Source organism: Metarhizium album (genome assembly GCF_000804445.1).
Source record: "Metarhizium album ARSEF 1941 chromosome Unknown scaffold_22, whole genome shotgun sequence".
In the NCBI taxonomy this organism is placed as follows: domain Eukaryota; kingdom Fungi; phylum Ascomycota; class Sordariomycetes; order Hypocreales; family Clavicipitaceae; genus Metarhizium; species Metarhizium album.
Genome location: NW_024467596.1, coordinates 366588 through 389585, shown reverse-complemented (window position 1 = coordinate 389585; position 22998 = coordinate 366588). Strand labels below are relative to the sequence as shown.

Here is a 22998-nt window from a genome sequence, read left to right as displayed (position 1 = left end):
AGTAATACTAAAATATCATTCTAGAACTAGGAGAGAGTTGAGAGCTCATGTGCTAGGTTACTATCAACAAGCAGATCTAACAAAACTTCACATGCGTAGACGCTCGCTCAGCCGTAGTCGGCTACTAGTAGCTCTTGAACGACAACCGCTAGCTAACTCAATAAGCGAAATACACAGTCTTGAGCTCTGTCCAATAGTCTGTTGCGTACCGACTGAACTCACGCCCCTGCCCGGAGCTCTTCCACCCCCCAAACGGCATGTCCATGGCTAACACGGGTGACGTACAATTGACACCTACGCTGCCGGCTTCTAACCGTTTGGCCACGCGGATAGCACGGCTTACATCATTGGTAAAGACGCTGGCCCAGAGACCATACTCGGTGTCATTGGCTCGCTGCAAGACGTCGTCTTCATCCGTGAAGCGGTTGACAATTAGCACGGGCCCAAAAATCTCCTCCTTGGTGAGCCTTGAGTCCTCAGGCACGTCAGTGAGAAGGGTGGCCTGAACAAAGTAACCGGGAGACGATTCACGGTTGCCGCCCAAAACGACGGAAACACCAGACTGCTTGGCGAGGTCAAGGTAAGACAATATGCGCTCAAATTGGGCCCTGTCAGCCTGCGGACCGCGCATGGTCCCTTGGTGCAGCGGGTTACCGGTGGCTCCCATGGCTGACATGGCGGCTTTAACGCCACTGATGAAATCCTGCGCGAGTTTCTCGTGGACATAGATGCGGGTGGTGGCGTTGCATACCTGCCCAGAGTTCATGAGGATCGACATGGTGGCGGCGCTCACGGCTTTTTCCAGATTTGCATCTTCAAACACGACGAGGGGGCTTTTGCCACCCAATTCGAGTGAGACACTCTTCAGGTTTGTCTCGGCCGCGGCTCGCTGGATGGCTTTGCCGGTGGCAGTGCTTCCCGTGAAGGAGATTTTACGAATCTCCATGTGCCGTGCCAACGCCTCGCCACACGGACGACCGTAGCCACTGAGAATGTTTAGAACGCCGGGCGGAAATCCGGCCTCCAGAGCACATCTAGCGGCGACGAGCGAGCTGAGCGGAGACTTTTCGCTCGACTTGAGGACAAGGGTATTTCCCGTGATGAGAGCGGCCGACACCTTGTATGCCAGCATCATGATAGGCGCGTTCCAGGGGGTGATGGCGGCACAAACGCCGTACGGCTGCCTGAGACTGACATTGAGGAAGCCGGCCGAGTTGAGCGAGCTTTCGCCGGTGATGTCGAGTGCCTTTGAGGCAAAGAAGCGAACTATCATGGGCACCATGGGGGCCAGTCGGTCAGGAAAGGCCGGCTTACCCATGGTGATGCTGTCAAGATAGGCAATTTCATCGGCGGCCTTTTCTAGAGCCTCGGCCCATTTGTTCAGAAAATGGGCTCTTTCAGACGCATCACGTTCTGACCAGGCGGGAAAAGCAGCCTTGGCAGCTTGGACGGCCAGTTTGACATCTTCGACGTCGGCCTCGTAGACTGACGCACTGACTTGCTCGGTGGTGGGATCGATGACTTGGAAACGCTTCCCAGAAACAGACTCTACGAATTCATTGTTGATGAAGAGGCGGTTTTCAATAGTCTTGGAGGTCTTGGTGCCGTTGGGAGTGGGCAGGGATAGATTTGATGGTGCCATGACTGGATAATGAATCGGCTTGTCTGGTTTGCTGTCTGGGGCCAAGTCTTGTGAGGTTGGAAATCCATGCTCTCATAGGGCACGCTTATATACCCCTTACCGTAAGTAGATTACAATCGCCAATTTACAAGAGCTCGCCCACTCAGTTCTTACTGAACCTGCAACTACGCCGAGGAGGAACCGTCAGAGCCGCTGCAAACTAGGCATTGAGCACGTTTATGCGTAATTCCATATGTTAACTCCGCTTCAATATGAGATAGTGCTCATGGCAAGAAATGACGAACCCCCCTGAATCCAGCGGACCAGTCGCGGACCCGTGGCTTTTCCTCGTCTAAAAGGCCGGGAGTTTTGCCTGAAACATGCTTCGGCTTGGCTGATGGCGGCTCTACGTCCGCGCCCAGCAAAAAAGTTCTTTCTCCCCTGGTCACACGTCGGAAATTTTTCGCCACAGTAGGCAAAGCGCCGATCTATGCTGTGGAAAGCCGGCTCGGCCGGCAGTCTCCTTTGCCGCCACCCGCCTCCAAGTCACTAGCCGTGCTGACGGCGTGGAACGTATGCCACAATCTATAGACTCCCGAAGCTTAATGCTCCCGGTGATTATGGAAGAAGGTGGATATTTACTAGTGTCTCAAATCGGCATTATCCTATAGACTCGAATAGCCATACCAGCGTCCGCAAAACACAGGCTGCTACTTGTTCCCTTTCCATGGTGGCTTTGATAAGTAAGAATATTTAGCTGAGCTGACGGAGCAAACTGGCCTATCTACTCCGAAGGAGTGTTTAAAATTTACTACTTGGGATAATATTCAAAGTATGCAACACGAGGTTCTAGATACAAAAAGCACGTCATCTCGGTAGTCTCGTCACATACGGCACATGTACGGGTGGGTTTCGCTCGCATAGCTTGTCATGCACGTATTTATGCAGTGCTTACCCGACAAGTCCGATGTCAAAATAAAGCTTGGGTGGGAACGGCCACTCGGTTTAACGGCGTTTTGCGGCCCTTTCCTTATACACTTGCTCGAATACGTACGACCTCAATGGTATCATCTTTGTGTCGTGTAGTTTGTCAGCAGTAAACCCGCTCTCGCGACTCTAGATTTTTTGTTAGTTGTAGCGCCTGGGTTTTGATACGCTTGCGTGCTGCCGATTATTCTGCAGTAAGCTGCGTTAGAGTATGTACGAGCTTTGCTTGTCGTTGCAACATTCCAAAGAACTTCCTCCACAGCTGACGACCAAGACCACATCACGCCGTCCGATAATCACACCCCTACTGGAACAAGGCTGTCTGTTGGGCACATTAGAACCGATTCAATCTGAGAGAGTTGATTACACAGGCAAGCCAGCTGGCCTCGGCGCAACGCACAGCCTTAGATTTTGAAGCAAAACCTTGGCTCAGTTTGGGTATCTGTTAAAACCACACTTAGTGACAAGCAACCGTCTTTCCACTGCCTATCACATTCTCTCGGCTTCGAAAATGGCGGCACTTTGCGGAATTCCCAACGGCGAATATGTGAGGCTTGTGGATGTCTTGTCCACGGTGAAGCTCAACAGCGAGCCCGTCCAAAAAGCACATCGAGTAATCCTGAATGCTCCGCCAAATGCAAAACATGACGAGTTCATCGCATCCAGCAACGCCCAAAGGATTGATCAGAAACTACTTGATCGCTTTGCGCAGTTGACCGGTCGTAAGCCTCATCGCTACCTGAGACGTGGTATTGTCTTTTCACACCGAGATCTTCATCTCATCCTCGATCGGTATCAGAGCGGTCTGCCAATATATCTCTTTACCGGCCGAGGCCCTAGCAGCGACAGCCTGCATCTTGGACACTCGATCCCGTTCGAGTTTACTAAGTCAGTACTCCAAACATCAAGTTTTGGCTTCGGCTACCTAGGAACCACACTTACATGATAACTTAGATGGCTTCAAGAGACTCTTGGGGCCAAACTTATTCTCATGCTCACCGACGACATGAAGATTCTCCATGACAAGGACCTGCCCATTCAACATGTTCGCAAGTATGACATTGCAAATGCCACCGACATTTTGGCTTTTGGCTTTGACCTCCCAAAGACGTTCATGTTTTCGAATATGGATTACGTCGGCGGCGCGTTCTATCAAAATATTATTTCAATTGCTCGTCACATCACCGTCAGCAGTATCAAGGAAGCGCTGGGGTTCACCGACGACGACAATGTTGGCATGTTCTACTGCTGCTCTACGCAGTCGGCAGGTTGTTTTGCATCGTCCTTCCCAGGCATCCTGACTGCCAACAAGTCGAGCTTGAGAACTATCCCGTGCCTCATCCCGTGTTCGTATGACATTGACGGATATTTTGCCGAGGTACGCAAGCACGCGGGGAAGATGGGAGAGCTTCCGCCTTCGTTTCTCTATTCGAGCTTGCTGCCTTCTCTGCAGGGAGGAGGCCAGAAAATGTCGGCTTCCGTAAAAACCTCAGCTATCTATCTGACGGATGAGCCTGACGTGGTACGGGAAAAAATTCATGCAGCGTTTCCAATTGGACAGAACAGTATGGACGTGGCTCTTGAATGGCTGCGATTCTTCCTTGAAGATGATGAGGAGTTGGCCACAATTCAAAGGAAACACCATGCTCATCAGCTGCTTAGCGTTGAGCTACGTGAGATTCTCGTCGAGGTCATTATCGAGACTGTCACCAGATTCAAGACGAATCGCCAACAAATCTCAAACGACGTGCTCAAAGCGTTCATGACCCCACGTCTACTTGAATGATTTGGCAAGGACGTGTTCCTGCTCAAAATAGTCATGACAAGCTTAAGCTACGCCCTTGTTTGAAACTTGTGGGCAAGCGGTAATCACTGTGTAAATAGAATAAGCATCTCAGTCGAAGTGCTGGGATTAGTATGTGTAGAAAATTATAAAAGTACAATAGTTATAAATTCAAACTGTAATTTCTCATCAATTTTTACACAGATGGGGAAAAAAGCAACGCCGCACGGCCTAGATGGCATGAGAACAATCGTCTGCCAAGTAATTGTTCAGACCTCTCAAATTCTCCATAAGATCTACTCATCTCCAGGCTGCTTCTCAGAAAGATAATTTTCTGAACAGTCTAGTTGAGCATAGAGGTAATACAAGTGGTGGAATCGATGTCCTGTGATGTAGTTATATGTAATAACCCGTGGCGTTGTCAATAAGCATGAAACACGTCGTGGCCCAAGTACAGTCTGCTTTTGCTGCAGATAAAGTTCTATGCGTTAAATCCAGTCTAAAAGTCCCGACGCTAATTTGTTTTCTGATAGAAGGAGACACGTAATACAAAAGGGCTCCTGGGTAGTGCTACCAGAGTTAATACATCGGGATCAGATGGTGTCACTAGGTTCTTATAAAAGGGCTGGTCACGATGTTGAGCAAATAACTTGGATTAACATGTAATATTATGTGCTCTTAACGTTTTTGGTTTCTCTACCTAAAGGACTTAACAAATAAGAGCTATGCATACAAGAAGATACCTGTATATATTACTTAGCATAAGTGACCAAGGCATTGAAAGGTTGGTTCCCTGTGTATTTATTAGGCCTTTATGCCTAGATGCCTCAGCCCGCATGGCCGATAATGGTATCGTGATGGCGGTATCGTGATGGCTGCAACTATTGTGCATTGCAGCAAGTCATATGGTTGAGGATTCTTTGTCCGCCAGTCCGGTGTAAGAGCTTAACCGAATGACACTGTGGTGCATCTTGCGCATGCATATGACTCATGAGCTTACCTGTCTCACCCAAAGGGGACAGAATCTGACCCCGACAAACTTCTAAATCACACCGTCACTTCAGAGGCCGGGCTGTTCTGTCGCACCAAAAGTTGGGCGTGGCCCACGCCACACTTTTGTGTGTGGTAGACCACCTTATATGCTATGCGACATGTTCTCCCGGTCAACAAGGATCTCGTTTTTCAGCTCCTTGGCGGGGAAAATTTTTTAATGCTTGGTAATCAACGCAAGCGCTTTTGACTCTCTAAGTTTGGGACGAAGAAAAACCGGGAACGATTTCACTCAAAAATTTCAATAATAAACAAACTTTGTCGAAGACATTTAGCACAGAGCACTCCCTGTCCATTCACACAGGAGGAGAAAATAGTCAACAGGTCTTGGGCGATCTCTTGCCGTTCTTAAGTGCCAATTTATCACGCTTATCATACTGTATTCTTGAAAAGGAAAATGCTCTTCTCTGCAGTTGTTGTATCAGCCTGTTTTTCTCCTGTTGTGTTGGCAAAATACCCCAAGATTCGTACTTTGGGGCAACTGACCAACGGAACATGGCTGGAAAATATTGTTGTGCGCTCTAATGGGGCAATTCTAGCAACGCAGCTTCTTAACGAGTCGAACATTTGGACAATCAAGAAACCAGAGTCCTGCTATAGTTCTCTTGAGCTAGTCACTTCTTTGCCTTTCGCCAACGCTTCTGTAGGCATCACACGAATCACCGATATCAACGGACTTGAGACCTACGTGATTGCCGGCGGGAATTTCAGCAACGGTGAAAGTCCAGCTCCAGGAGAGTATACAGTCTATACCTTGCAATTCTTGAACAAGTATTCCGAAGAGTTCAAACTTCGAAAGATTGCTGCCCTCGGCCCTTCCAGCATCTCGGCAAATGGCATCATAAGCTCTGACGAATATCCTGGCGTGGTTTTTATTGCCGACAGCTTTACCGGTCTCATAGGTAGACTTGATGTCTCTACCGGCCGTTTCCAACAAGGAGTCTGGTCATATAAAGAACTGAAAGCTCCGCCAGGGCTCAGAACTGGCGTCAATGGCGTTAAACTTTATCAGTCACATCTCTATTGGACAAACAGCGAATTGGTTGCAGTGTACAAAGTCCCAATCACGGCATCGGGATGGCCTGTCCCAGATGCAGTTCCTCAACTAGTTGCCAACCTATCCAGTGTTGCTTCCATCGTTGACGACTTCGTCATTGACAGTCGAGGGAATATCTATTCTGCCACAAATCTAGACAACACTATTATTTTCTCTGATGTCAAGACTGGGAGAAGCAAAGTAGTCGCAGGAGGGTTAAAAGACTTTATACTGGAAGGTGTAGGCGCTCTCGCCATTGGAAGAGAGAGGCACGGGGAAATACTGCTGTACGGTGCAACATCTGGGGGACTGGAACGCCCCATAAATGGTATAACAGAAGGGGCAAAAGTTTCGGCAATCAGTCTTAGGACGAATCCATAGTTTTTTCTCTGCTAAGGAGACAAGAATAATACAACTGTCGCATCTTGAGTTATCGTGATCCTAGATCTTCCTAGAAGTGTGAATCGATAAGACCTTTCCCTGTGCACTCTACGACTCACTAAATCCAAGAGATGTTTCGCCGCTTTAGAATGTATAACCTTTTTCTGGAAAGTTTTGTCACATTAGATATTTCTTGCCTTGTTTAATCACCCGACTCTTGAAGCTGACTTGAGCAGGCTATCTACATGGAGCTGTAATTATATTTTGAATAGCTGATATGCCCCAAGCCTAAATTCACTGGTTATAGGGAGGCAGGCATGTTATTTGCTGGTGCAGTGTTCTGATGTACAATAACCCGGGACGTATAAATGAAGGCATGATATTGTGTGTACTCGGGCTCTGTGATCTTCTCACATGCTAGGAAATGCAAGAAATAGGCATGGCAAATCTCTTTACCTATTGTTCACTATGTTTCTTGGCTATTACTTCGGTCACTTGTCGCGTGACCTTTTGTGCTCTTTCCGTGGTTGATGACGGCGAATGAGTGCCACAAGCAGTTACCAGCTTTAACCACTACTCTACAGAAGCAAAACAGACTAACCCTTGGCTACATACCACCGATATCCAATTTATAAGTGCGCCCTCTTGACCCTTTCGCTCCGACTGCGAGACTAGTCAGCGTGGCCATAGTTACGACGCACATAGGCATTCGAACAAATACGAACCAACTCATCCTGTATTCCAAACCTTGCTTGTAATTTTTATGTAGCGTGTTGATACGCAGACGTAGTCAACCCATTACTGTCGCAGCTTTGTTATGTAGAGTAATACAAATGCTTCCGTATTTACAGTCTTTTAACACGTGAATAAGCATCCTTACTCTCTTTTGGCAGGGCATTAGGCTTCCCGGCCTGAGATATTTGTGCGACATCTAATGGGAGATGAGGGCCTACATGTGGTGCAGTAGTCCCAGCCAGGATCCTTCATGGCGTAGAGCTGTAGCTGTAATAGTGGTTTTCACTTTTTGTAGCTCGTATTACCGTACTACCTAGCCACGCGACTTGAAAAGCCCATCGCACTACCTGCCGGCGTATTTCTCTCGTCGCCGACTAAGTTGGAGTTTTGTAGCTCCATGCAAAGTTGATATAGTCATATGAAATGTCCGCAACGAGAGGCAAACTGTAATGCTGTGAGTTGTGTCGAACAAGTAGAACAATCATGAATCATCTAGATATATCCATCTATAACAAAGGAGGAAGAGCACTACATAGCATGTAATAGCTTGTGCTATTTCAAGTGGAGTGACGCATATTTTTATTTGGCTCGTTTGACCAGAACTGTATTTAAAAGGTCTCGTCATGTCGCCTTGCTGGGTAATACTGGCCAGAGGTCAAAAGGTCTAGGCTTGTACATAGATTGCGACAACTAGGAGCAGAAGATCCTGAGGGACTCGGGAAAACTCGCACTTTTCCGCTATTGCAAAGACATCTCACACTGATCAGCTGGGATTTGCGACTATAATTGCGTGAGGGAAATATCTCGGGCGCTTTCAGGCAGCAGATTGATCGAACGTAGCTGAGATAATTGTCATTGAATGGCAAGGCTTTACAAAGTTCTATGGATGTTTAACAAAGAAGGCGGCAACATATGACATCTCCGCGTCACCTTTGATAGAGGAATGGACGATCTTCACAGCGGCATCGAGGCGAACGTCAAACGCAAAGGAAAATGGTAGGCTTTCATGATATTATCAACCTCGTCGGCATGTCGCTGCGACAAGGGGGTCCGACTACTTGAGCTGATTGACCCAATCCCATCCATCGACGAGCCCAGTGACAATCAGGAGCTGTCCAGTGTAGTAAAATAGCCAAACAACGTGCTGCATCAACCCGCGGTATGCCGAGTCTTTGGGCATCAAAAACTCATCGGTGGCGAGCACACTGTCCGAAATCGCGAACAGGATGGCCCCCAAGACGACCTGATCATTTTCAACGGTGAGTACAGAGAGGACCATGGCCAGGATGACAGTTGAGTATAGTGCGATAGGGATGCGGAGAGACTGCGCAACTTTAGGCATCAATGTGAAGCTCATGAATGGCGCCAAGAGCAACATTGCTCCGGCTAGACCCAGGCGCTGCGTGTCATGCAAGACAAAGCCAAGGCCGTTGCCAATTCCCGCAAATAGCGAGATATAAAACAAATGGGCAACTAAGAAACTTGAGAGTCCTCGGAAGAAAGTCTCGTCGCCTGGCCAGGCAAGAAAAGCGTCGCCTAGTGATCCGAGTACGAGAGCTGGAACAAGTTGCCAATACACGCTTTGCGTCCCAGCAAATACGGCGAGGAGCGCGGTAGCAATAGTTTTGAATGCCATACGCGAGTGTGATGGCTCGGCGAGGAGGTTGATGCTGTAAAGAATAGATAACCCCAGGGACATCGCTAGAACTGCATTTTCAAGGCTTGATGCAGTGGTTACAGCCATCGTTCCACGTCTGTTGCGATTGCGGGATGCTTGAGAAGGATCAAGGGCTGCTTCTTGCGGCTTAGACTATGTAAAGATGAAGGTGCAAGACTCGCCGGAACCAAGAGGTCTTGTCGGACAAGATTGGAAAAGAGGAGATGGACTTGTACGTCATATTCTCACGTGGTGTGGATATCTTGGTGCCCACCTTCGGTTCATCATGTCGCGATTTCCGTAAGCGAGGTCAATTATGCCTAGCATCTTGGTCACAATCTAGCCATAGTGAGTTTAGCAATGAGTAATGTGACAAGGAAGCTTGTGGTGCTCGAGCTTGTTGAATATATTAACAGTGGAGCAGTAAGTCTCGTATTCGTTACGCTCTCCTTTTGTTCTGGTACAAGGAGCTCTATCTCCTACTGGCACCAGACTCCTTAACTTCGTCGCCAAGCGTTTGTGATATGGGTGTCTGCGAAGCCGCCAGTTCAAGCCAATGGGATCAAACCATGCTTTTTGAACCCTCCCATGACGTGTCCAATAATTGTCTCTGGATAACTATTTATCCACCCCGCTCGGTGCCTAATTTTGGGTTGCCGAGTCGAGACGAGATGTCGTGGCCACGGTTGTTCACAGTCGCCAGATACTAGAAATTCCCATATTTGCCTCCTACTTGCCCAAAGATATGCTAGGACCTGAGCAGGTACCGGAAAAATGGAAAAGTAAGCGGGTGGCGGAAGTGCAATCAAGGCAGCTCGGTCGGCAACCAATTCTCGCCCAAAGTCCTATTCTATGGAAAAGTCCCTATGTCGTCGTCATCAATTTAAGTACTAGAGGAAGCTTTGACAGCTGGGTATGAGCTGTCCAATGCCGGCTCCGGGTCATGTAAGAAGGACTGAAGAGAGCCACCTTTGATCGTTGGCGTCGTCATGTCTGATGTAGCCGCGGCTTTGGGTGCGGCCACCATGTGCTTGGCCGTGGAATCGTAGAGTCGAACCGGGCTGTCCGGTCAGATTTTTGGACGATAACTTGCTGCTGTTGTTGAATGATGATAAATGAAAGAGCCGACGGAAGACAGTCCATGTTAGGGGAAGGTTGGCGGCAATGATGGCAGTCGATGACTCTCGAATGTACCAATGTGTCCATGTTGATCCGAAGGGTTCATTAAAGCTGTAGAACTTGCTGAGTATCGCCGACAGAATCTAGAGGACAAGTATTGTTAGCTCAGAAGGGCAGGTCCTTTAGTAATGCCGAGAGAGCTGCTTACCGAAAAACTACCAAGCGCAAAAACGCCAATCAGGATCAGTTTCTTCTTCAACTTGAGACGTGATTGTAAAAAGACGGGCATCGGTATGAGAATTATCATCATGTCGGATGAAATATTCACAACGGCGTTGGTGATGAGATGGTTTGTCGCTGCAGAACATTGTGCTGAAAAGACATAGTTAGCATGACACGATCCCGGCATGATGGCATCTAGATGAAAGACTTACTGGAATCAGGAGGCACTGCCCAGTATTGATTGAATGGCCGGCACCAAACTCCCAAATACAATATCTCCATCACGACGAAGCCGACGACGACATAGCCGGCCACCACCTTGACCGCTAGGTTGCTCTTTAAACTGAAACTGTGATGGGAGTAAGATACGTTGAAAATCGAGTAGTCCACGACGCCAAACAGATCCAGGGCCAGAACCTACGTGAGACGATTGTACAGCAGCAGCAAACAAGCCTTGACCAACTAAATAGTCACGCATTGCATCTGTTCAGCTAAAAGCACTATCTTGGATCCAAACTCTCGTTGCCTGATATCCTCCGGTGATAGCGGCGCAGAGTTTTAGGGTTAATTAGATTACTATTTGTATTTAATATGATGTTTATAGCGATTATAATAACCTTATAGGTGACTTATATTTCCCAGAAAACATTAGCCAAGCTATTAAGCTAGTATACACTACTAAACATACTATAGTAATTACTATAAGATAGTTAAAAAACTCTCTCCTCTAAATATTTCCCCTAGGGACCTACTGTTAAGAATTCCTACCTAACTATATATTTAGCTTAATACTATAAGTAAACCTATAGATATAGAACTAGACCTTAGCTTGCCTAAGAGTATAAGCCTGCTAGAAGCTATTAGTAAAGTCTGCTTTATTACCTCTAACTTATTGCTATTACTTATTACTCTTCTAGCTTAAAAATTAAACTATAAGAAGAGAGTTTCTCTACTTAATAAAGATAATAACTATATTTCCTTAAGCCTTAAAACTTAGCTTCTTAGTTCTAAGCTTAAGATATAAAAGAACTTACTATAATACTAACTTTCTAAAAAAATTAGTACTTTTTAATTAATCTCTACTACTCTTAAAGAAGCTATTAGAAAACTACTAACTAAGACTTAGAAAGTCTTAAGCTAGAAAGTTATTTAAAGCTTTCTTAAAACTATAAAATAATAACTACTTAAAGACTTTAAAAAACTTCTTTCTAAAGAGGCTTAAAACTTAAGCCTCTAAATTACTATAATATAATATAAAGAGGCTTTACTCTCTATATAAATATATACTAAAGCTATAGTAATACTTTTTAGTAAAGCTATTTAGACTCTAGCTGTAAAACTTATATACTTTTTTAAAGAAGATATAAAAGTCCTCTTTTAGCTAAATAATATAAGCTTAGCTTAAAGTTATACTTTATTTTATATTAAGAACTTAATTACTAAAGTTTTAAACATAAACTTAATATATATTTTTATAATAAAATAAACTACTATAATCTAGTTAGTACTTACTAAGAACTAAATAATAAGAGATAAACTTCTATCTAGCTAAATAGCTATTCTTAGCTAAATTAATAGAATCTTAGCTGCTAGAATTATATCTTAATATATCTATATAGTATTTAAGTACTTATATACTCTCTACTTCTTTAAAAGTACTACTATTAACCTTAAAGATATAATTACCTAGAAAGCTACTACTTAAACTAAGTAGACCTTAGTCTTAGTTAAAGCCTTTAGGTATAATAATAATAACTAACTAATAGTTATATTTCTAGTTTTTTTTAAGAAGCTAGTCTAAAAGAAATAGTACTTATAAAGTGCCTTTAAACTAGCTAGACTAGTTAAGAAGAAGACTCTACTATTTTAATATAAAACTTACTAAGACTTTTATGCTTAGAAGAGTTATAAATAAAAACCTTAATATAAAAACTATAGCAGCCTCTTCTATAAGACTAGTAGCTATACCTTAAAGACTTAATATATTAACTATTTTAGCCTTTATCTTTTAAATTATAAAGAGTGCCTAGCTAGGCTAAAGTAAGTAGACAGAAAGTAGTAGTAGCTTATAAAGGCCTAGAGAGGTAGTATAAAAGCTGTAAGAGTAGAGCTATTATCTAGATATTAAGCCTACTTAATAAGCGCCTTTATTATAGAGACTCTATCTCTATAAACTAAACTATACTCTCTAGTGCTAAAGACTTCTGCCTTCTCTGCCTCTCTAGTTATACTAGCTCCTCTAGCTTCTGCTATAAAAATTATACTTATAACTAAAATACCTATCTCTATCTCTACCTCTAGGTTAGCCTCTAAACTAACTAAGAATACTAACTCTAAGAAATATAAGTAATATACCTTAGAGAAAACCTTTATAAATTATTAGCTTAAATACTTAGAACTTAGAACTGATAATAAATACTATTTTAAGCTTATTAGCTATAAAGAAAATTAATATAGTTCTTATTTAAAAACTATATACTAACTAGAGGAAAGAATAGTAGTATATTAAAAGCTACTCTCTCTATAAAGCTTATAAACCTCTAGCTTTATAGAATTCCCTTAAAACTTACTTTAAGGTAATTTCTTATATTAAAGCTAATCTCCTCTTAATATAACTCTCTTACTTTAACTCTTAATATTTAATTTAAATTAAAGTACTTAAATATACTTTAGTAAACTTCTACTAAAAACCTTAGAATATAAAGGCACTAAGAGAACTTTTTATATAATTACTAATAAGCTATACTATAGTAGCTAGTAACTTTAATACGAGCTATAAAATATAGTAATTTAGTACTTAATAAAACTAAGAAGAGAATATAGTAGACTAAGCTAATGCCTACTTAATAACTCTTCTAAATACTTTAGATATATTTACTTATAACTTAGAAAGAGTCTTAAACTTTATATACTTAAATATTTCTTATTACTCTCTTAGTATTACTAAGAATATATAATATACTTTAAATTACTTCTTTTTTTTAATTACTATTTCTAGAGAAATTACCTTTAAGTATTTTACTTATACTTATATAATAATAAACTTTAAAGAAGAGAAATAATTTATTAAAATTCTTACTACTAAGATTAAGTTTCTACTTATAACTATTAGAAATACTAGTAAACTAAACTAACTAGTAAAGTAAATAACTTGTACTTTTATATTCTCTCTCTACTAAGTAGGCAGAATCTCTAGAGGCAAGGGAAATTTTAAGGTTTAGTAGAATAATAACTATAGTTGCTTATACTAAGAGCTGCTAGTAAAATAGTATACTTACTTAGATATTATTAAGAAGAGAAAAGTATTTTAATAAGCTATTTAAGTAGCTAAAAAAGCTTTTTAGTTAGAGAAAATAAACCAAGTAATAACTAATAAAGAGATATTTACTATTACTAAGTAGGCTTATAAAACTATAGCTAACTTTTAACCTTCTAGCTTAGTATTCTAGAGTAAAACTTATAATATACTTAGCAAGAAAGCTAAAGAACTTTAAGTAGTAAAACTCTATAAAGTTAAATCTAGTAATAACTACTTTAGAGGAGAAATCTCTACTATCTCTAAATAGAATATTTCTTTTTATACCTCTATCTTACTAGTAGAGGCTAAATATACTGCCTGCTCTATAAGCAATATCTCTCTAGGCATTAATAAAATTAGTATTAATATTCTTAAACTAGCTTAGCTAGTTATTAAACTTATAGTTAGACTTATTTATAAATTCTCTCTTAAGCTTAGCTACTATTCTGCCTTCTTCTGCTATATAAAAGTAGTTATAATAATTAAGCTAGGTAAAACTAACTTCTTAAGTATAAGCTTTTACTGCTTTATATCTCTTACTTTCTGTATAGAAAAGAGCATTAATAAACTCTTTACTTAGTAAGTATTCTACCTTACTATTAAGCATAAAGTCCTTAGCAATAAATAAGTAGAAGCTCTTCTAAAGTAATTAGTAAATAACTTAGTCTTAGCACTAGTATATAATATTAAAGTTGCTTTAAAAGACAGTAAAGTAGCTACTTTAGTTACTATAAATATTAAAGAGGCTTTTAATACTATACTAGTTAATAGACTTATTAGCTATATAAAGAAATAAAGTTAGCTTCTACTTATTCTAAAGTAGATAAAGACCTTTATAGTATATTATAGCTATAAAGTATATATAAATAACTATTAGAGAGAAGCTTCTCCCCTAGAATATAAAGCACTATAAAGCTTACTACTAGCTTTCTCTATATTATTTCTTTTATATACTATATTTATTTACTTACTATTAAAATATAAATTTTAGTATAAATATATAGATAATAATGCTTTACTCTTTATAGATAACTTACTTAATAAAACTATAGTAGCTACTAATAGAGGCATTTAATAACTTAAAAGCTAGAGCGCTAAGAATACTATTAACTTTAATATAAAGAAGATAGAGGTTTTATACTTTATAAAATAATAGAACTCTTAATAGCTCTCTATTAAATATAAGAAATAAAATATTTAACTTAAGAATAGCTTAAAGTAGCTTAGTATTTAGCTAAACTATAAGCTTACTTTTTATACTTATATTAAAAAATAAGCTAGAAAGGCTTATAAAATAGTTTTTTATTTAAAATCTCTTACTAATATAAAATATAGTTCAAAATATAGTTCTCTACTTAACTTAGTTTAACTTAGTTTAAAAGGCAGTAAAGATATATATAGAACTTATACTATACTATAAGCTTAAAGTCTAGTACTTTAAATATACTTTACTAGAGCAAAAGATAAGAGCTAAGGTTAATATAAGTATTATAAGTCTAGTAACTAGAATAAATAGAATAATAAAAGCTATAGCTTAAGCTATTTTTTTAGTCTAGCAAATAACCTTCTTACTTATTCTCTATAAAGAGGCTAGGCTTCTACTAGTAACTCTTATAATAAAATATATTAAAATCTTCTCTATAGTTTAATTATAGTAGCTTAATAAGAATTACTCTCTTACTATTAAAGTAAACTTATAAATCTTTAGTAGCTTAAACTACTAAAGGTTTTAATAATTATTAAGATTTTAGTAATATTAAAATCTTCTTTTATACTATTTTGTAACGGTGGCTTAGGTTCTAAGACACAGTAGGTCTGTTTCTTAGGAAGTAAGTCAGGTTGAACGCTACAGAGTAGCTATCAAGCAGTATTACAATAAGGCCGTTAAGAGTATAACTCTTAATAGTAAAACTATTGCTTAGATTAATCAATAGAGAACTAGACTATCTACTATAGCAGAATACCTCCTCCTTAAGTACTTATCTATCTCTCTATTGTAGACTAGATCAACTAGCTTATCTATCAATCTCTTTAAGCCTTAATTGAATAGCTTAACTATTAATCCTCTCGAGTCTTATCCTAGATCGTTGGCTTGAAGCCTCAAGCCTTCGATCCCCTTATAGATTACGTAACACGTTACGTGCTACCGTCCTTTTCCTGCGCGCCCCGCCGTCGTACTCTGTCCTAGCGGTGCGGTCCTGTCCCGCGTCTCCTGCAGTAACGTTTGTAACATTATGCCCCTCCCCTGTTAGTCTTGTCCTTAAGACTATCAATCAGGCCGTCTAAGGTCTAAGGTGTTTTTCCTCCTGCATTATTATGTGCTATTATGCCTGCTAATTATATTATTAAGCAAAAGTCAAGGACGCGTTCTTAGAAGTTTAAGTAGTGCAAGGCTTTATTATATTTAATTCTTTCTAATCTGTTAATTATAGAAAAAGCTCCTTATTCCTATTGCAAGGAAAAGGGTATTGCTTTCTATCGATTATCCTCCTCTAATTCCTCTTGCTGCACTTAGTGCGTAATAAATTATTAATCCCGTTGTAACGTCTAGAGTATCTCGCCAGCCTAACTCCGCTGTATAGCTAATTACTATATACATTTCGAAAAAGAACTTAAGTCAGCTAAAGACAAGCATTATCTAATAGATGCAAAGATAGAACGTTTGCAAAAACAAAAGAAACTATAGTTCAAGAAAATAATATATGCAGTTATACATAGTATTAACAACGTTAAAGAGTTAGAACGTATAGAGCGTAAGAAAGCTGAACAGCTTCAAAAGAATACTAGCGTCCTTCCTGCTCCTTTAGATAAGTTAGATCCTGCATTAGTTCGTTCCTTAGATGCTAAGTTTAATATTGAGTTAATAAATAATATTTAGGCAATTAATTAGGATGCACTTCTTAGGAATAAAACTACTAAAGTAACGTCAAGCAATTCGTAAGGTTCTCTGTTAGTTCCTAGGTGTTTTCTAAGTTTAGGTATTCTTTCTATTTAACAAGATAATATTAATTCTTTCTGTTTCCTTTCGCCTTAAGTATCTATTCAACTTTATATTTGTTGTTATCTTTTATTGTAATGTTTGTAGCAATTGTAGAATCGTCTAGTGCCTTTTCCAATAATAATATATAAAATATAGAATAAATTCTCATTCTATCTAGTAATAATAATTCGTAGTTAGTGTCTAATATTTTCCATTTAATAAGGAATAGTCCGATTTTCTTCCAGTTAAGTTTGTTGCTAGGTTGCTTTGTTTTAATGTTTTTGCGAATAAGGTATGCTTTATGTCCCTCCTCTAGAATTAGCGCTAGCAATCTCTTTTTATCTACATAATGTTTTATTTAGTTCTGCAAAAATATCTATTCCCTTTGCAATTGCTTCTGTATTATCGTTATGTATTCTGCGTGCATTATAGCTGCTAGTGCGTGTATATTCTGTGCTGCGTGTATTTTAATAATAGAGTTAAATCCATAGTTCGCTCTAAATAGTAACATTTTCATGCTGTTAATCTCAGAACTGTTATAAGCCCATTATGCGAGTAGTAGCTATTTTACCTAATCATTCTGTTAGTAGTTTACATAGCTCTATAGGTATTATTTAAGTATCTAGTTCAAGATCTCAGTCTGTCTATCTAATTGTAGGTAAAATGCTGTTAATAAACTTTGCTTAATTTTTATAGTCTCTATAAGACATTTCTAAAAGTTTAATGTAAATAACTTGTCTTAATCTAATATAAGTTTTATTAGTAAGCTGTATTATGCAATAACTGTTTTAAAGAACATATATACTAAGTCCTTTGTGTTGCTTAATTCTATATAAGAAATATAGTAGGCATATTTCGTAAGTTTGTCCACTATAACTAGAATGCTATTATAAGTTACTTCTGTTATGAGTTCTTTCGATTTTAGTAGTTTAACAATAAAGTCTATAGTAACAGTTTGCTATACTCTTTCTAGTAGTAATATTAGTTGTAATTCTCTGTATAGTGCGTGTTGTGCTAATTTAGCTTTATTATATATATTGCATTTTCTAATAACTTCTTGCACTATTTTCCTGCTTTCTAGGAAATTATATAATCGTCTTAATTAGTTAAGAGTCTTCCCTACACCCTGATGTCTATATAGTGAGTGTTTGTGTATCTCTTTAACAAGCTGCTCTTAAAGTGTACTAGAAATATACTAGCGTTCATTGTACAAGAAAGTCTCTCCTTCCTTAAACAAATGCGCTTTTGTTTCCTAATTGTCTAAGTAGCTATTATTCTTAATGCATAATGCAATCTTCTGCATCTATGTTTTGTCTAGCTTAACTTGCTATATTGTGCTGACTTCTCGAGTGCCCAACACAAGGTTCCCATTCTTAGTAGTGCATAGCAAGAGTGCATTACTTACTTGCTCTTCCGATTTTAAATCCTCTCTTCAGCTAAGCGCATCTGCTCTTTTGTTTTTAGATCCTTTACAGTATATAATCTTAAAGTCATAATCTATAAGGGTTTTATACCATCTAATCTGTTGTTTGTTCAGATCCTTTATAGTTAAGAACAATATAAGATTCTTGTAATTAGTATAGACCTTAATTTAATGCTTTGCTTCTATAAGATAATGTCTTTATTCTTTAAAGCACTTAATAATAGCTATAAGTTCTTTGTCGTAAATTCCGTAATTTAATTCTAGTCTATAAAGTTTCTTTAAGAAGAATACAACTAGATGTAATCTTCCTTAGTTGTCTTATTATCCAAGCTGTCCGCCTAGTGCAAAGTCTAAGGCATTTGTTTCAAGCTTATAAGGTTTATTCTAATTAAGTGCTTTTAGCATAGGTTCTAACATAACTAACTCTTTCATTTTCTAGAATGCTTTAGCTTCTTTATTAGTCTATTAAAATCTAATTTCTTTCTTTGTCAGGTTTATAAGAGGTTGTAATATATCTCTATATCTACTTAGGAATTTCCAGTAAAAGTTCACAAATGCTGTAAATCCTCTAACTTCTTTTAGGTTTGTTAGTGTTAGCTATTCCTTAATAGTTTTAATCTTATCTAGACTTATTTATATCTCACTATATATAAGTATGTATCCTAGAAAGTATATAGTGTTCTAGTAAAACTAGCATTTTAATGCTTTATCTAAGAGTTTGTTATCTTGTAGAGTTTGTAGTATCTTGTGTATATATTATTTGTGTTCCTTAAGAGTATTTAAATAAATAAGGATATCGTTAAGATATATAACTACAAATACTCCTAGTTGTTTCTATAGTATTATATCGATTATTCTTTAAAAGGTTGCTAGTGCATTAGTAAGCCCAAAAGGCATTACTAAATATTTGTAGTGTCCTCTGCTAGTTCTAAATGCTGTTATTTATTTATAGCCTTCCTTTATTCGTATAAAATTATAGGCTCCTTTCAAGTCAAGTGTAGTAAACTATTTAGCTTTTCCCACCTTGTCTTGTATTTCCATTATAAGCAGTAACAAGTATTAATCTTTAATTGTAATCTTGTTTAAGTGTTAGTAATTAATGCATAGTCGTAGTTTCCCGTTCTTCTTTAGTACCCACAGAATTAGGTATCCTGCTGGGGACTCTAATAGTCGTATATATCCCTTTTGTAACATGTCCTCTAGATACTCCTTAAGCGCTTAGTCTTGCTCAGAGTTCTGCAGATAAATTCTACTGAACGTTAGTTTAGTATCAGGCTAGACTCTAATCTTATAGTCCTAGCGTGTATGCTCTAGTAGTCCTGTTTCTAGCTCTCTGCTAAACAGCTTGCTATACTGCAAGTATTCCTTAGGAATCTCCGTTGTATTAGCTTTTAGCTCTCTAGCAATTACATATATTCCTAGAGGCCTGTTATAGTTTAAATAAAGTGCCTTCTGTAGGCTGCTCTCTGTTTTATAACTACATCCTAGTAAATCCTATTAAAGTTAGCTAGTTCTCTAATTAACTTGTAGATTGCTCGCTTGCAACTAGGGTATCCCTAATATAACATTATGTTTTAAGATCACTATAATATCTATTATAACCTAGTGTTTTGTGCCTTGTATATTAACAGGGAGATTTGCAATTTCTATGTTAACTACTCCTTAGCTATACTTCACTGTAGTCCCTTCTACAGTTGTAAGTCAGTAGAGCTTGTCTTTAAGTGTCTAAGGCAATTGTAATCTATTAACAAGATTAGGCAAGATAAAATTTCCTTAAGCTCTACTATTAATTATTGCCTAGATCTTTCTTCCCATTATTATTATATTAATTATAAGGTGTGCTATGCTGCTAATATTTGCAGTATATAGAGACCTATTAGATCTCTATTAAGAAATCAGTCTTAATTGCAACAATAGTTATTGTTTCCTAATTTATTAATTCCTCCCTTATATCGCTTAGCGCGCTGTATTAGCTGCTGTCTTTATTAATTATCTTCCGACGGTTTGTTGGAGCTTCCCTAGTAATTACTTCATCTACTATCTGTATTAATTAAACTCAGGCTAAGCAAGTTGCTCGCAGTTACACAGTTTCCGTCTTCCTTGCATTATAAGGGCATAGTTTAAGTAGTATGTACGTTATCTATAGCACAGTATAATTTTCCGTTCAATATCTTTAAGTCAGTTCTTTGTAATTTAGGTTGTATTATAAGGGTAGTTCTTCTTTTCTCTTTTCGTTTTCGTGGAAACTATCTACTACCTTGCTTGCTGCTAAGGTGTATATAGCAGTTATTGTTGTAACAGAAGGTCTAATTAAGAAGTCTGTATTTAATTTTAGGTTTATCTTTCTTAGTTGGATAAATATACTCTTTATAGATTAGTTCTAGTAAAGGTTCGCTCCTTAGTGATAGCATCTAGTGTTCCCAAACGTCATTAGGTACTAGTTAGGTTCTAAATTCCTAATCTTTATCCAAACTAGTATAGTTTGCTATTATGTAGTTCCTTTTGTTGCTTGCTATACTTAAGTTTTGTGTAGGCAAGTGTTCTCAATTTGCAGCATAGAGCTTTCTATCTTTAGGAACTAGCTTCCATAGCTTCTTAGGGCTTCAGCACTTATTTGCAAAGTGTCTAGTCTTACTACAATTATAACAAGTCTTCCCCTTTTCCTTATTCGCAGCGTTAAGTTCTATTAAGCCTAGGTGTATTCTGTAAGCTGTGGATCTATAACAATAGCGTCCAGTATTTAGCTAATGTTTCTGTAGTAGACTTGCGCAATTTCCTGCGCTTCTTCCTCTACGTTTAAGTCGTCTAGCATAGAGTTAATTGTCGATTTTAATAATCTTGCTAGTAAATTCGTTAAAAGAGCTAGGTTAGTCTTCTTTTGCAACTTCATTCTTTACGTCTTTACGTAGAGCGTCATAGAGTAGCTTTATTATGCTGTTATTATCCCAGTTAAGAGATGCTAAAATGCATTAAAATTCTCTAATAAGGTGCTAAGCAGATCCCGTCTGTCTAAGGGTTTTAATTTTGCATATTGCTGTCCGGACCTTATTAGGGTCTCTAAAGGCTGTTTTAAGTTCTTTTTCAAAATTCGCATAGCAGTTAAAAATCCAAGCAGTTTCGTCCTTAAGTAGGATTATTGTTAAGGTAGTCCCTAAGATAAGAGTTAGCTCCTACTATTCTATAGCTTTTCTAGTGAGAAGATTTCCAATGCAAAGTATCTTTGCCGCAGGGTTAGCAATAGTAGTATTAACTCAGAGGTAAGCTTTTGCCTAGGTAAAAAAGGTGCGTACATTTCCCTTAATTCCATTAAACAGTTTAGGTTTAGGAAATTTAGGGAGAGTAAGTGCTCCTTTCTATTTAAATTATATAGCTTAAATCTACGCAGTAAGATCTATAATCCGTTGTTCTATCTGCATAATAGCTTAGGCAGAGTTAGTAGTATTTCCGCTTGCTGTTAACATCATAAAGGTTACTGCTTGTAGTTTAAGGTAACTTACCAAACAGAATTAATTAAAATGTAACAGTAGCTTAAGTTCTAAGACACAGTAGGTCTATTTCTTAGGAAGTAAGTCAGGTTAAACGCTACAGAGTAGCTATCAAGCAGTATCACAATAAGGCCGTTAATAAGAGTATAACTCTTAATAGTAAAAACTATTGCTTAGATTAATCAATAGAGAACTAGACTATCTACTACAGCAGAATACCTCCTCCTTAAGTACTTGTCTATCTCTCTATTATAGACTAGATCGACTAGCTTATCCATCAATCTCTTCAAGCCTTAATTGAATAGCTCGACCATTAATCCTCTCAAGTCTTATCCTAGATTGTTAGCTCGAAGCCTCAAGCCTTCAATCCCCTTGTAGATCACGTAACACGTCACGTGCTACCGTCCTTTTCCTGCGCGCCCCGCCGTTGTACCCTGTCCTAGCAGTGCGGTCCTGTCCCGCGTCTCCTGCAGTAACGTTCGTAACATATTTCTACTTTAAACTCCTAGAGAAAAGTAAGCCTTTAAAGCCTATAAAAAGCTTAGAAGATAAAACTAAAAATATAAGTAAACTACTTAAATAAATAAAGTCTTTTAACTCTATAGAGTTAGTAGTATACTTTAATAGCTTTAGACTTTAAAATAAAGTTTATAGCTAGAAATATACTATTTTTTAAAATAATACTAAGATTTTCTTTAGTAATAAATAAATTAACTAAGTAAAAGTCTTTAATATAAAAGTAGTAGAAGCTCTTTAAAGGCTTTATACTACTCTACTTTATAAAATAAGCTTTAATAATAAAATTAAAGTTCTTCTAAATAATTAAGCTATAGTAACTTACTTTACTAGTATTTCTTTAAATAGTTTCTAAAATATCTTTATAGAATTTAAAGAACTAGCCTTAAAGAATAGTAAAGTATTTATTTACTAAATCTCTAGCTACTTTAATATTCTAAGCAATAAGTAAGTAGACTAGCTTGCTAAAAAAAGTACTTAACTCTTAGAATTAGCTTCTACTTCTTTAACTTTTACTTATATTAAGTATAAAGTAAAGAAAAATACTACTAAATAGTTCTAAGAATAAAGAGAAGCTTACCTTCTCTCTACTTACTAACTATTAAAGCTTAAAGCTAAGATAAGTAACCTCTATAAACTTATTTTTATAAGAGAGAATTTAGTATACTTACTTATAGTTAAAATAAAGTATAAAGACTTTATAGC

At 38.3% G+C, this 22998-nt stretch overlaps 5 protein-coding genes across 5 annotated transcripts; 2 read left to right on the top strand and 3 right to left on the bottom strand.

Moving 5' to 3' along the window:
- Positions 1-157: 157 nt before the first annotated feature.
- MAM_06647 (aldehyde dehydrogenase) lies at positions 158-1642 on the bottom strand (the record flags this gene model as incomplete). Its single annotated transcript, XM_040825445.1, has 1 exon — positions 158-1642. The coding sequence occupies one exon, from the start codon at positions 1640-1642 to the stop codon at positions 158-160; it is 1485 nt and encodes a 494-aa protein (XP_040676656.1).
- A 1477-nt stretch (positions 1643-3119) lies between these two features.
- MAM_06646 (tryptophanyl-tRNA synthetase) lies at positions 3120-4394 on the top strand (the record flags this gene model as incomplete). The annotated part of the gene is made up of 2 exons (XM_040825444.1): positions 3120-3496; positions 3563-4394. The coding sequence occupies 2 exons, from the start codon at positions 3120-3122 to the stop codon at positions 4392-4394; spliced, it is 1209 nt and encodes a 402-aa protein (XP_040676655.1).
- A 1444-nt stretch (positions 4395-5838) lies between these two features.
- Positions 5839-6858, top strand: MAM_06645 (Six-bladed beta-propeller, TolB-like protein; the record flags this gene model as incomplete). Its single annotated transcript, XM_040825443.1, has 1 exon — positions 5839-6858. One exon carries the CDS (start codon positions 5839-5841, stop codon positions 6856-6858), a length of 1020 nt encoding a protein of 339 aa, XP_040676654.1.
- A 1789-nt stretch (positions 6859-8647) lies between these two features.
- MAM_06644 (YhhN-like protein) lies at positions 8648-9292 on the bottom strand (the record flags this gene model as incomplete). The annotated part of the gene is made up of 1 exon (XM_040825442.1): positions 8648-9292. The coding sequence occupies one exon, from the start codon at positions 9290-9292 to the stop codon at positions 8648-8650; it is 645 nt and encodes a 214-aa protein (XP_040676653.1).
- Positions 9293-10191: 899 nt separating this feature from the next.
- MAM_06643 (UbiD family decarboxylase) lies at positions 10192-10778 on the bottom strand (the record flags this gene model as incomplete). The annotated part of the gene is made up of 2 exons (XM_040825441.1): positions 10192-10512; positions 10578-10778. The coding sequence occupies 2 exons, from the start codon at positions 10776-10778 to the stop codon at positions 10192-10194; spliced, it is 522 nt and encodes a 173-aa protein (XP_040676652.1).
- Positions 10779-22998: the final 12220 nt, after the last annotated feature.